The sequence below is a fragment of the Capra hircus genome, chromosome 4 (assembly GCF_001704415.2).
Source record: "Capra hircus breed San Clemente chromosome 4, ASM170441v1, whole genome shotgun sequence".
Taxonomy (NCBI): domain Eukaryota; kingdom Metazoa; phylum Chordata; class Mammalia; order Artiodactyla; family Bovidae; genus Capra; species Capra hircus.
The window spans coordinates 70,225,598-70,238,304 of record NC_030811.1 but is presented as its reverse complement, the minus strand read 5'-3'; the positions used below and the strand labels follow the sequence as shown (position 1 = coordinate 70,238,304).

General features: G+C 40.8%; 1 protein-coding gene across 2 annotated transcripts in view; it reads left to right on the top strand.

Moving 5' to 3' along the window:
* STARD3NL (STARD3 N-terminal like) overlaps nt 1-7,891 on the top strand; it is a 59,848-nt gene extending 51,957 nt beyond the window's left edge. For both annotated transcript variants that reach the window (XM_018047198.1, XM_018047199.1), the window contains exons 8-9: nt 4,019-4,092; nt 5,270-7,891. In XM_018047198.1, coding sequence (XP_017902687.1) covers nt 4,019-4,077 — 59 coding nt within the window. In that variant the 3' untranslated portion in view covers nt 4,078-4,092; nt 5,270-7,891. The remainder of the gene's footprint in view (nt 1-4,018; nt 4,093-5,269) is intronic.

Below are 12,707 nucleotides of genomic sequence, written 5' to 3'. Positions count from 1 at the left end.
CAGATGAAATAAAGATATGATTGAGCAGAAAAGCTATTTCTCAGTCAACAGACGCTAGGATGAGTATTAAACTTTTCATTACCTCATTATAAGGATGATTTCCTTGAGATTTTTGTACGTCAGAGGACTCATTTTTTTTTTTGAAGTTTACATTATAGTTCATGATTTTGTGTACCTTTTTCCTGAGACTAATAGAATTTCTCAGCACCTATGTGTACTTTTTTTTTTTAAATCAGAAGTTCAGAACAGCAGGATAATAATGTGAGGAATACCTCCTCAGGCATTTTCCATCAAGCAAGCCATGGGCTTCCTCCTTTGACTTTTACCACCCCCTAGTGGCAGTTGAAAGCATTACCAACGTCATAGAATTATGAAGCTAAAAGCAACACTGTAAGCATTCCACTGGGTGGCTGCATTGTTTAAGACAAAGACCAGATAGTAGTGGGCAGAGGAGTGTTCAAGGTGACTTACTTTACTGTATATTTTCATTGTCTGTGTTCAATTTAGGAAAGAATTAAGATTAAAAACTATTCTTGGAATTAATGTGCCCAGAAAAGATTTTACTCTAAAACTTTCTTGTTAGGTCAGTGGACAAATATTAAATGGTTTTCAGCAGCAGAAGTTATAAGCTTTTTATCCTAATACCCTGCTGATTGGCCCCTAGTCGTTAAGAGGACAGCTGGGGCCTGCCTTGCCTGTTGTCTGTCTTTCTCTAGTACCAAGTTGAGTACCTGGTACATAGTAAACTTAGAACTTTTGAAGGAATGAATAAAGAGAGGAAGAAAGAAATTGGAAACACCAGAAATTTAAATGTTAGCATTTTTGCTTGTAAAGGAATGGCTTGAATTTTAGAGTCACAGAGCCTTGGAAAATTAGCACATTTTAGTGGATGTATTTTAAAGGATATAAGGTGGTTTGTTTGCAGATTTCCTTGCTGCTTTAGCTGTATCCTGTTTGCCTGTGTGTTAAGTTGAAAGAATGAGGAAGCCCACTTCTCTCTCAGATGGTCGGGTTGAAGTTCTTATGTGCTCAGATAATTTAAATGAACCAGTTGTGATGTTGGATAAAAGGTAATTTATCACATCCTGAATCACTGAATGGTTGACTCAAAGAATAACTCAGTTGCATCCTGTCATCTGTGCTAAACAAGTCTAGATGGAGGCACTGAAAATTTAATTTGATACCATCCACGCTGGTGGGGGCTGCCTGTGAAATTATGTCCCCTGTGGTGTGGCTGCAGATGTGTCTTCTCAGTTGTTGTTAGTTCTTTCATTTTTAAGCCTGAGTTCTTAGGAGTTATCCTTGTGTCCATAGAGTGTAGTGCTAACCAGTGGTTGGACAGGTTTTGTGATCTATCACCTTGGTCAAGACTTGTATCCTCGGCCAGATGGCCATTTGTATGTATTGGATAGCGCATTTGAATTTCAGGTCTTTTCGAGTCTTCTTCCGCTTGTGCTTTTTGCTGAATATTTTTGCATCTCCTCTACACATGTTTACAGCCTCAAAGTCGCCTGGTCTAGCATGGATTCTCTTGGGTTTCCGTTGAGTTTGCACATAGTTTCAGGCAAGCATATGCTCGCTGCAGCCTTGACCATCACCTCAAACCAGCAGAGACTCTGGGCTTTATGTTCACACACCAGTTGCACCATTGCATTACTCCTCACCTCAAATGAAAGGAGCTCCTTCAACTGTGTAAATCTGCTGCCAGTCCTCACAGCCTGCCGTACTCGGAAGAACCTTCTTCATACCATGAAGCTGAGTGATGGGAGGTGGAGGAACAATATTGTTCTCTCAGTTCTGCAGTTTTTCAAGCACTTCTCACAAAGTTTCAAGCCTTAGGTTGCCTCCCTAGCACTGAATTTGCCGTTAGCTTCATTAGTTTCTATAGTCACTTTTCGGAAAAGACTGGTTGAACTTGTTCTTTGACAATAGCCAGAACACCGTAGTAGCTTTCACTTTGAGATTAGGGAAAGTATATGTATTATTGTGTTTTAAAAATTTGACTTTATTTAGGACTTCCCAGTAGTTCTAAAGCATGTCAGTTTATTGTGGCTTGAATGCCGTTACCCTCACAGGTGGAAAGTGAGCCTGGTAACAGGAAGACTCCATGTGACCACCTTCCTTAGACTCCTTGCAAGTGAGATGGCAGTTAAACTACCCTGGAGTCCCTAAGATTTCCGGCAGTGTAATAAGCTGGGAAGTGAAGCCTTCCTGCCACTGTATCTTTATGTATTTGCTTTACCACAAACCTAATCTGAACGACATGACATTTGTGAGGTTTAGGTGTGGGACACAGACTTTTCTTAAGCTTCTTCGGGGGTTCATTCTTCTGTGCCAGATTTGTTCTTGGCCATAATCCAGGCAGACGTTCTCCAAAAAGTGCCCCTTTTTAAAAAGAAATAAAATTATTGGAATATAGTTGATTTACAGTGTGGTGTTAGTTTCAGTTGCATAGCAAAATGCATCAATTATACACATATGTAATATCCACTCTTTTAAAGATTGTTTTCCTTTATAGGTCATTATAGAGTATTGAGTGGAGTTCTGTGTGCTATACAATAGGTCCTTATAAGTTATCTATTTTGTATATCGTATTGCGTCTGTGTCAGTCCCACTCTCCCCGTTTATCCTGCCCCCAATTTCCCTCCTGGTGAAAGTGTCCTTTTTGAACTGTATTATGCGATAAGAGTAAAGTGGCAGTGAAGCAGGCTGCTCTTGTAGGTGAGTAGGTAACATCCTAACCTGTCCCCTTGGTCTCCTCACCACCGTCTTTACTTCCCTTCCCTAAGTATGAGAGGAATGTGTAATTGCTATAAAAATGTGAAAAGAACAAAAGTAGAAGATAACTGTCCTTCAAACTATTGAGCAACATTAGTATTGACAGTTTGTTTCTTTCTACTTTTGTGTTTGTAATTTACATAATGTGTGTTGGCTATACTGTCTATATTATTTATACCCTTTTTAAAAAGTTGTAAAGTCACTTTAAGTTTATTGTAGAAATTTTGGAATATCCGAAATGTACATAAGTCACCTGGTCTTTTTTTTCCCTAGTCTTACTGATTCATGCTAGTATATAAAGTTATAAGTTTTTATCAAATATGATCTTATACTATATTTCTTGTTATATATTTGCTTTTACTTTTATTGCATATACATTTCCTGTGTTGTTATGTACTATAGAATTATATTTCCATGAAATATACTAATATAATAATTTTCTGTACTCAGACATTAGATTTTTCTTCTCATTTTTAGAGTGAAAATCTCATAATGGAAAAAAGTGTTATTTCCTCAAGAATATATCCTAAGGATATCATCCCAGAAAAATGACTGGGTCAAATTCAAGAATAGTAGAAGGTAGAGGCTCGCCTGGTGATCCAGCGGTAAAGACTCCATGCTTCCAATGTAGAGGGCATGGATTCGGTCCCTGGTCAGGGAACTAAGAGCCCACATCCTGCATGTTGTGGCCAAAAAATGAATAAAAATGAGAATTGAAAAATAAAGTATGTTCTTAAAAGAATAGAATAATAGAAGGCTCATGCAACGTTGACTCAGAATGGTTGTAACTATGGTTGCTGAAACAGCACACAGTGGTGACTATCAGCTTCCCCCATACTTTAGACTCCCTCTCTCACTCACTGAATACAGCCATTTTTCAAATACGTATGTTAAATTATTTATACCAAAGAGATTTTCACTTGAAAACCAGGTAAGCTTTTCAGCAAAGAAGCAGACAAGGAGGATCAGTGGATAATAGTTCTTGGTCTATATGAATATTTTTAGAAGAACATACATGAAATCCATTGGACAGATTAGTGTGAATGATATTTAAAGGGTTTCCTTCTATAAGATATAATGTAAAAGTATTTTACAGTTTCATTAACTTAAATCTCTTGTGGATTAAACACATATAGCCCTCATTTAAAATTTTATGCATGTATATTATAATGTTAAAGAAATCATTTGTTACTGTTATTGAATGTGGTACTTTTTCTCCTTCCCCTTCTCTACCATCTAGGATCTGAAAATGAAGCTGAAGAAAAGCAGGACAGTGAAAAACCACTTTTAGAACTATGAGTAAGACTTGTTAAAGTAAGTCTTTGAAAATGAAACTATAATAGTGATGTAGTTAAATATGGAGCCTTCCTTCAAGTAGATTCAAAGTTAAATTCAGAAAATATGAGAGTGATTATAGTTATATTTCTCCTAATTATGTGAATTTGTCAGGCACATTTTATTATGTAAAATCTCTTAACAATTTTTAGGTATAAATTGGTGGAGGATGAAAACTACGTCAGAGTCCCACATTTCTGAAGAAGGATGACTTAGTTCATTTTTGTTTCTTGGAGCCAGAATGTCTCCATGTCAGACCTGATTTAATGACAAACCCTGACTTCTGAGGGCAGCAAGGGCAGCAGTCGCGGGAGGTGGTACTGTCCTTGTCTCCACTGGCAGGGAAGACTGAGGGGGAGTGACAGGTCCAGGGTCCCACAGCTGGCAGGGGCAGAGCCAGGACTCAGGCGCCCCGTCTGTACCAGCATCCACTCTGGTCCGCACAGGTGGGTCGTCTCTGGAGTGTGTTGGAGCTTCTGAGATGACAGGTGTGGTCCAGTCACGGCAGTCGGGCTCCCTGTGCCTCCAGGTCAGGGCACAGTGTTCAGTCCCTTCAAATCATCAAAGGAAACATTTCAGCCTCACAAATATGAGCAAACAAACAGTCAATTGCAAAAGCCGTAACTCTGCTTAATTATTTAACCCCAGAAGGGAAAGAGTAGATCTTAAAACTTCATCTGATAAGAAAAAATAATCTGTAACTATGTATAGTGAAGGATGTTAACTTATGTAGACTTATTGTGGTGACCATTTCAAAATATATACAAATATAGAGTCATTATGTGATATAACTTAAACTAATAAAGTGTTATTTATCAATTATATCTCAATGAAAAATAATGAAATAAAATTTTAAAGCAGGAAAAAGTAGTGCACTGATTCATAGAAGGTGGGCAGTTGGCACAGAGTCAGATAGGCCAGCAGAGGCAGCCGGAGTCCTGGTATTGGAGGCCCTGCATCAGTGGTATCCACTGTGCTTCGGGCCCTTTTCCTACAACAGTGTTCAGACATAAGGCAGAATCGTGGGCATGTGAATAGTAGATGCTTTTCTGAAAGGCTTTAAGTTCTTGTGTTGCCCCACCCATGGTTTTCAAGTGTAGCCTTTTGCCTTTTTACATTGCATCTCAAACATTGTTGTGTTTTCTCTTCTTCTAAGTGTGAAAAACCTTCATTGAAAGTCACCAGAAAGAAAAAGGAACTGGAGATGGGGTCTCCCTATTGAAGGTTGAAATGGTGACATCCACTGCTGACATTATTGAGCGGCTAGTAAAGAATTTATTTATTGTAATACCTCACAGACATGGTACCACACCCAGACCCATTTATGTCGCCTGCCTGTGGCTGGAAAGATAATGTCATGGTCCACCCTATATTCAGTGAGACTGGATCTGACCTGTCAATGAATAGTTGCAGAAAGTCTTGTGCTGTGTTCCTAATCAAAGAGACTTCTTAATATATTGGAATAACACTCTTTTAGTATGCAAAATATCTTTTTATTTTGATTTGCAGAATGGAATTTTTTTCTCATGTTTTTAATTTCTTTTGTATTTTTTTTTAACTCCCTACATTTCCCTTATGTTTTTTAACTCATGCACATGCGCTATTTGTACAATTTTAAAAGGTAATAAACTCCAACATATCAAAATGGTTAGTTTTATTTTTCCTGTTTGCATTATGTATTTGGCCTAAAGTGTTAAAATTACAAAAGGGGAACCTGAGGGATTGTGAATACATATATAGAAGGTCACCAGAGGTAGGCTCTTTCTCTTAGAAGTATGATCTAAAATAGTCTGAATACCCTTCTTTAAACCCTTTCTATGAAATTATTTCCCCTTGTGTTTAATTAGCTTGAATCAAAATGAACTCAATTCTATTGTGAGCTGTTTTTGTTAAAAAGAAATATTCAACTCAGTGCTTCATGGGAAGCAGCATGTCTGTCAGTTCCCTGTCATTATTCATTATGTCATTTAAGAACAGAAGTGCAGCTGGAGCTCCCTGGGAGCCTGGGGCCTCACCAGAAGGAGCACCTTATGTGGAGAAAGGCGGAGCTCCAGGGCCAGGCTGTGGACTAAAACCTCCAGACTTCAATGGTGTCATCACAGTGAGAACGCCCTGTCCCAGGAGTGGACCCGCGTCTACACCACGACCACACAGGGCCTGAGCCGGACATCAGTGTGTGACTTTAACCTAGGAAGGAGCTCTCCCCCTACACTCAGGCTGGACTAGTAGGACGTGGCCAGTCCTCCTGGGAGGGCAGGGACCCCAGATGTTGGCTCTCAGAGAAAAGACAAGAGGAAGGAAGGATGTGACCTGATTGTGCTGCAAGTTCAGACTGTGACAGTTGAAGCCTCGACCTCAGCCATAGAGCCCTGCTTCTCTCTCGGGCTGGATGGACGGAGTGCAGGGCCTGGACCCCTGCTCTGGACCTGCTGGTTGGGGAGGGGGGCCACCTGCTCTTCGTGCTCATGTTGCTGAGCAGCCCTCTGCTATTCACCTTTCACACTGTCATCTGATTTACCATCTGGAAAGCCTTGCTCAGATTGACTCTGAAGTCATTTTGTCCCTTTAGGGGGCTTGGGTGACTAGTATATATGATACTCAATTGCACAGCTAGGTGACCCCAGGGCCTTCTGTATCTCGTTTCTCAAGAGGAAGAAAGCACATCCCTGTTGCACACATCTGCAGTCTTTCTATGTCATTGGGTTCGGGGATCGGGTCTCATGTTACCTGGTCTACACTGAGAAAATAAAACCAAGACATATCAGCCTCACAGATCATGGACGAGCACAGGTGGTTGGGGGAAGGAGTCCTGTGTTCCAAGGAGTCCTGTCTGCCCTTTTCTTCAGGGTCTTGAGGTGCAGCATTTGGACATCTGAGCATAAGGTTCCCAACTCACAGAGGAGCTCATTGGATGAACTCTGTCTATAAAAGTGGGGAACCTGAACCCCCAGCCCAGAGTATGTGTGATAACAACTGCAAGACTGTGCAGAAGGACCTTTTATTACATTAGCTATGACCCTTTGAAAGTGAGCAAAGTTGGTTGTGGTTTAACTGTTCTCAATTTTTTGTGACACCCTAGCTACACTTTGCAGAGATCCAGCCAGTCAAGGCCAGTTTAACTTTGAGCTTTTTCCACGAATCAACCACACTTGACAGAGCAGGTGAACAAAATTGAAACCTGAGAGGGTGAAACCCCACCAACCACACCAGCACCCTCCTGCTGCCACTCAGGCGGTCTCCCCACCCCCACTGCCCTCCCTTCTCTGCACCTCCCAGGCCAGGGCTGCCCAGGGTGAGAGAGGCAGGAAGTTGCTGAGAGGTTGGAAATTACCTAGCGTTGCCCTCGGCCCCGGCAGGGAAATCAGCTGCACAAAACTTTCCGTGATTTGCTGTTTTTCCATCTTGCCTTCTATGCTCTCCCAATGCAGAAATAGTTTCAGATTGCTAAGAGGAGGGCCAGATATTTGGGCTAAAGATGCCTGATCACATTCTTCAGAACCAAGAAGACTAAATTAGATTTCTTCTTTCTTATATCTGGTTGCTCTTCTTTTGTTTCCAGATCTGAACTTCTATTTGGTTTTCAAAAGAACTGGTTTCACGTAAGCTGAAGCAAATTGTAAGCAAACAAACAAAAAAACACCTCAATTTTAAAGGAGACAATGTTTTTTCTGATACACAAAAAGGATTTCTTCGAATCACTTATTTTTTTCACCCACGCACCATGCAGTGAACTTTTTGTTTTGTCTGTACCTATAAAAATAGACACTTGTATAAATGAGCACTGTTATAATATGTGTTACTATTATTACTCCATAGAAAAAGTGATCAAAGGACATGAATAAATACTGCAGAGGAAAGGAAATCTGAATTGACTTTAAATATATGAAGAGATGCTTACCCTCACTCACAAAAAGAGAAAAGCAAATTAAAACCACAATGAGATAAATGAGATACCATTTTCCACCTGACAAATCAGCAAAATCCTGTCCTATGACATCACTCTCCTGGCATTAACCTACACTGTGGTATAGGTGCAGGTTGGTGCTATGTCCATCACAGGCAGTCCTAAAGGAAATCAACCCTGAATATTCATTGGAAGGACTGATGTTGACGCTGAAACTCCAATACTTTGGCCACCTGATGCAAAGAACTGACCCAGTGGAAAAAACCCTGATGCTGGGGAAGATTAAGGGCAAGAGGTGAAGGGGGCGACAGAGGATGAGATGGTTGGATGGCATTACTGACTCAATGGACATGAGTTTGAGCAAGCTCAGGGATATAGTGATGGGCAGAGAAGCCTGGGGTGCTGCAGTTCATGGGGTCGCAAAGAGTTGGACACAACTGAGCAACCATCATGGGCAAGTTGGCCATTGCTGTGAAAATGACCCAATACACATAGTCAAAGTAACACAAAACACTTACAATTTCAACATTTTTTGTAATAGCTAAAGAGTGGAAAAAAGCCAATAATGTATCATGGGGGAATTTTGTAAAGTATTGTGTATTCACCAGTGAAATATCACACAGCTTTCTATGTATCCCTAGAGACTGACATAAAAGAACCCTATGCTGTGTAAGCGCAAAGAAGTGCAGAATAATGTGTATTGTTTACTACCTTTGTGTATGAAGCAGGAAATTAGAGTATGTATTCATGCATATATATTTGTGTTTTATTTATTTACTATTTGTATGTTCATTTGAATTTGCTAAATAAATAAAAGCTAGAATGATGCAGAGGAAGTGGAAGTGTAACCTGTAAGAGGTAGGGAGGTACATAACAGTGGTTGAAGCAAGATATCTTAATGCAGTTTTTAGTGTTTGTTGATTTTGATTCATGTGATGGTATAATCTAATGGTTTAACTGGGGTTTCCCAGGCATAATAGTTTTCAAGTAAACTTCTTAATTTTCCTTTTCTTTAAATAACTTACATTTTGGGGGAAGATACATAGTAGTCTATCATATGACATCCTTTATTTTTTAGTTTCTAATTGGGCGTTTGGATTACTTTGGATTTCTGTAAATGGTGCTATAGTGAACCAACATCTTGGCACCTAGATCTTAGTACTTATATTTTATTTCCTTAGGAAATTGATGTGTCAGTGGTCAGAACATCTTCCAGGGAAGCAAGTTCTACACTATAATGAGCCCTGTGATGGTTCCTTGCTGCCTGAGATCTGAGCTGGCAACATTGGAACTGTTTTGACCACTTGCTGCCTCAACCAGCTACACATTCAAATTACTGAAAGAAAAATTTTTAAAGTCTGATGCCTGGCCTATGATGAAGTCTGGATCTCAGTGAATCTTCCTTCTCTTCCTTCCTTTCCTCTGTCCTTCCTTCCATTTATTTTGAGTTAGAATTCACATACCATAGGTTCCCCAAAAGATACCAGCTATTATAATGGATAAAGCAGCAGGACTTAGGTCAGGCAGACACGGCCCGTGTGGACTCTGGCACAGCTCCATGTTAACTTGGAGTACATTTCTTAGCTTCTCTGGAACCTGGTGTTCTCATCAGTGAAATGAGTCATACCTGCCTGATCTGTATTTTAGTGAAAACATCAGACATGAAGCAAGCAAACTGCCCAGCAGAACTGATGCTAAGTGGTGGGTACTTCCTGTAATTCAAAGAAAAGGAAAGAAAGCAAACATACAGGAAGTAGCCTAAGAGCACATTACAGGGACCATGCCTTTACCCAGATTCGTTCTCATGACTAATAGAAACACTGAATTTCTAGCTTGTCAGCCGAGTTTTACCAGCTTGGTGCAGTATCTAGTTATCTCTTTTTACTCAATTTCTAATTGACTATTATATAAGACTTTGTGGGAAATCCTGTATTACTTAATCGTGACCCACTTGATTGACAATGAGCTTTCAAAAAATGAAGTCTATGAGGGAAAGCATTCCAAAATAGTAGAGACAATTCATAGTGGGAAAGACTTTGAGAATTGTTATCTTGGAGTTTCCCTTTTTTATTCTTGAGAAGTGTATGAAGTGCTCCAATTCTGTAAAGACTATTGAGACGTGAGGGTTTTCATGTGGAACTGTACTCATTCTTGCCTCACTTTTCCATTGCACACCTGCAGATGCAGACTGCTCTTGAGATATTTATTTTATCCAACCAAGTGTCATGGACTTTAGGCACAGAGGTCCTATTACCAGATGGAAAGTCAGTGTATAAAAGCCTTTCCAGCATGAAAAATTTGGGGATGGGTTGACCTATGACCCTCTAATTGCACACCCAGCCTAGGTGCAAGGAGAGAAAACAGATAAAAGGCAATTCTCTTCACCTGCTCTTAGCCTAATGAGGACAGAAATTTTCCTTTTTTTTTTTTTTGATAAGTGGATTTATTATCTTTCTAGTTTTTATTGGAATATAGTTGCTTTACAATGTTGTGTTAGTTTCTGTTGTACAGCAAAGTGAGTAAGCTTTATGTATACATATATCCCTTCTTTTTGAATTTCCTTCCCATTTAGGTCACCACAGAGCATTGAGTAGAGTCCCCAGAGCCATATAGTAAGTTTCCATTAGTCATCTATCTTATACATAGTATCAATAGTACGTGTCTGTCAATTGCAGTCTCCTGATTCATCCCACCTTCCTTTCCTCCTTGGTATCCATATGTTCGTTCTCTACTTCTGTGTCTCTGTTTCTGTCCTGCAAATACGAACCTCCAATTGAAAGTAAAAGTAAACATCTATTTTAGCAGCAACTAATGTAAAGTTAGGAGCAGAGTTCCGGTAACCAGGCTGCTTGTGTTCAAATCCTAGGTCTCTTTCTTATTAGCTGTTTAACTCTGGTGTGTGTGTGTGTGTGTGTGTGCATGCGCGCTAAGTCACTTCAGTCTTGTCTGACTCTTTGTTTTCTTATTAGCTGTTTAACTCTGGTGTGTGTGTGTGTGTGTGTGCGTGTGTGTGTGTGTGTGCACGTGCGCTAAGTCACTTCAGTCATGTCTGACTTTTCTTATTAGCTGTTTAACTCTGGTGTGTGTGTGTGTGTGCGTGTGTGTGTGTGTGTGTGCCTGCACGCTAAGTCACTTCAGTCATGTCTGACTCTGCAACAGCTGTTTAACTCTGGTGTGTGTGTGTGCGTGTGTGTGTCTGTGTGTGTGTGTGCATGCGTGCTAAGTCACTTCAGTCATGTCTGACTCTGTTTTCTTATTAGCTGTTTAACTCTGGTGTGTGTGTGCGTATGCATGCTAAGTCACTTCAGTCATGTCTGACTCTTTGCAACAGCTGTTTAACTGGTGTGTGTGTGTGTGCGCATGTGTGTGTGTGTGCGTGTGTGTGTGTGTGCATGCGCACTAAGTCACTTCAGTCATGTCTGACTCTTGGCAACTCCCATTGCAGACTGTAGCCCGTCAGGCTCCTCTGTCCAGGGCTCCTCTGTCCAGGGGATTCTCCAAACTCTGTTCTATAGATGAGGAAGCTGAGGCAGAGAGGAGACAAGGAGGGTCTAACTCTGGGAACCTTCCTTATCTCCTCTCTGCCTCAGTTTCTTCATCTATAGAACAGAGATCATTGCATATGTCTTGTGAGAGTTCAATAAGTTAACAGATGCTAAGACTAGAACCAGAAAGCCTTTGCTGTTATTACTTCATTGGGTTATTAATCACTGAATTTGTAACTTGCCATAGAAATCTGAAATGACTTAATTTGAACACCTGATTCTAAATATGGGTAAACTTAGGCAACGTGATGTGGTCAAGGAGACACGACACAGCTGGTTAGAACAGACCAGGAAGTGAAGGTTCTAACTCTTGAGGAGTGTGGTGGACCTCTGGTCCAGTGTTCCTCCCCCTATACCACATGGTAGCTGTGCTATAGTGGGAAAGGACTGGACCAAACTGATGTCTGCCTTCCTCCCACCTCAGAAATGCACCTGGGCACCTAAGAGGCTTCCACGTGGATTCTGAGTACCCTGGGGTCTGCTGATTCTAGGGCAGGAGCTGGGGTGTCAGGATGCTCAGAGCACCATCCACTGTCTTGCTCGGTCTGAGACTCTCAGTCCAGTTCATTATACTCCCGAAAGAGTAGTTACTAACCTAGACACTCACAGAGTCAGGCAGAGCTTCCATAGGGTTGATAACAGAGGGAGCAGCTATGGTGATTCCAGAGAATATACGTAAGGAGAAGGCAGATGCACCTGCAAGTCCTTAGGAAAATTCTCATGGACCCTTTGGAGGAGGCCTTTAGCAAAGAAGCAATGCATGTTCTGTTTTGTTGGGGTTTGTTTTGTTTTTCCCAGTAGTAAATGAGTCAAGGGAAAGCCACAAGATCCTAGGAAACAAAATATAGGCTCTGAGATCTTCGAGACCTGGCTCTAAATGACTATTACTTACAAAAGAGTGACCGTGAGCAGAATACTCAATCTCTCCAACCTGTAAACTATTGACTTTAACTGTACCTTCCTCCAAGGGCTCTTAGACAGTTAATGGAATTCCTGGTGAACTGTTAAAACTGAGTCCCTCAAGATGAGTCCAACTTGTCCGCAGGGACATGAGATTACAGGTGATTCTTGGCAGTTCCGTGTATGTGTAGCATCTACCGACTTACACTAGAGCTACAGACCGTAGATGCTAACATTGCTGAGGG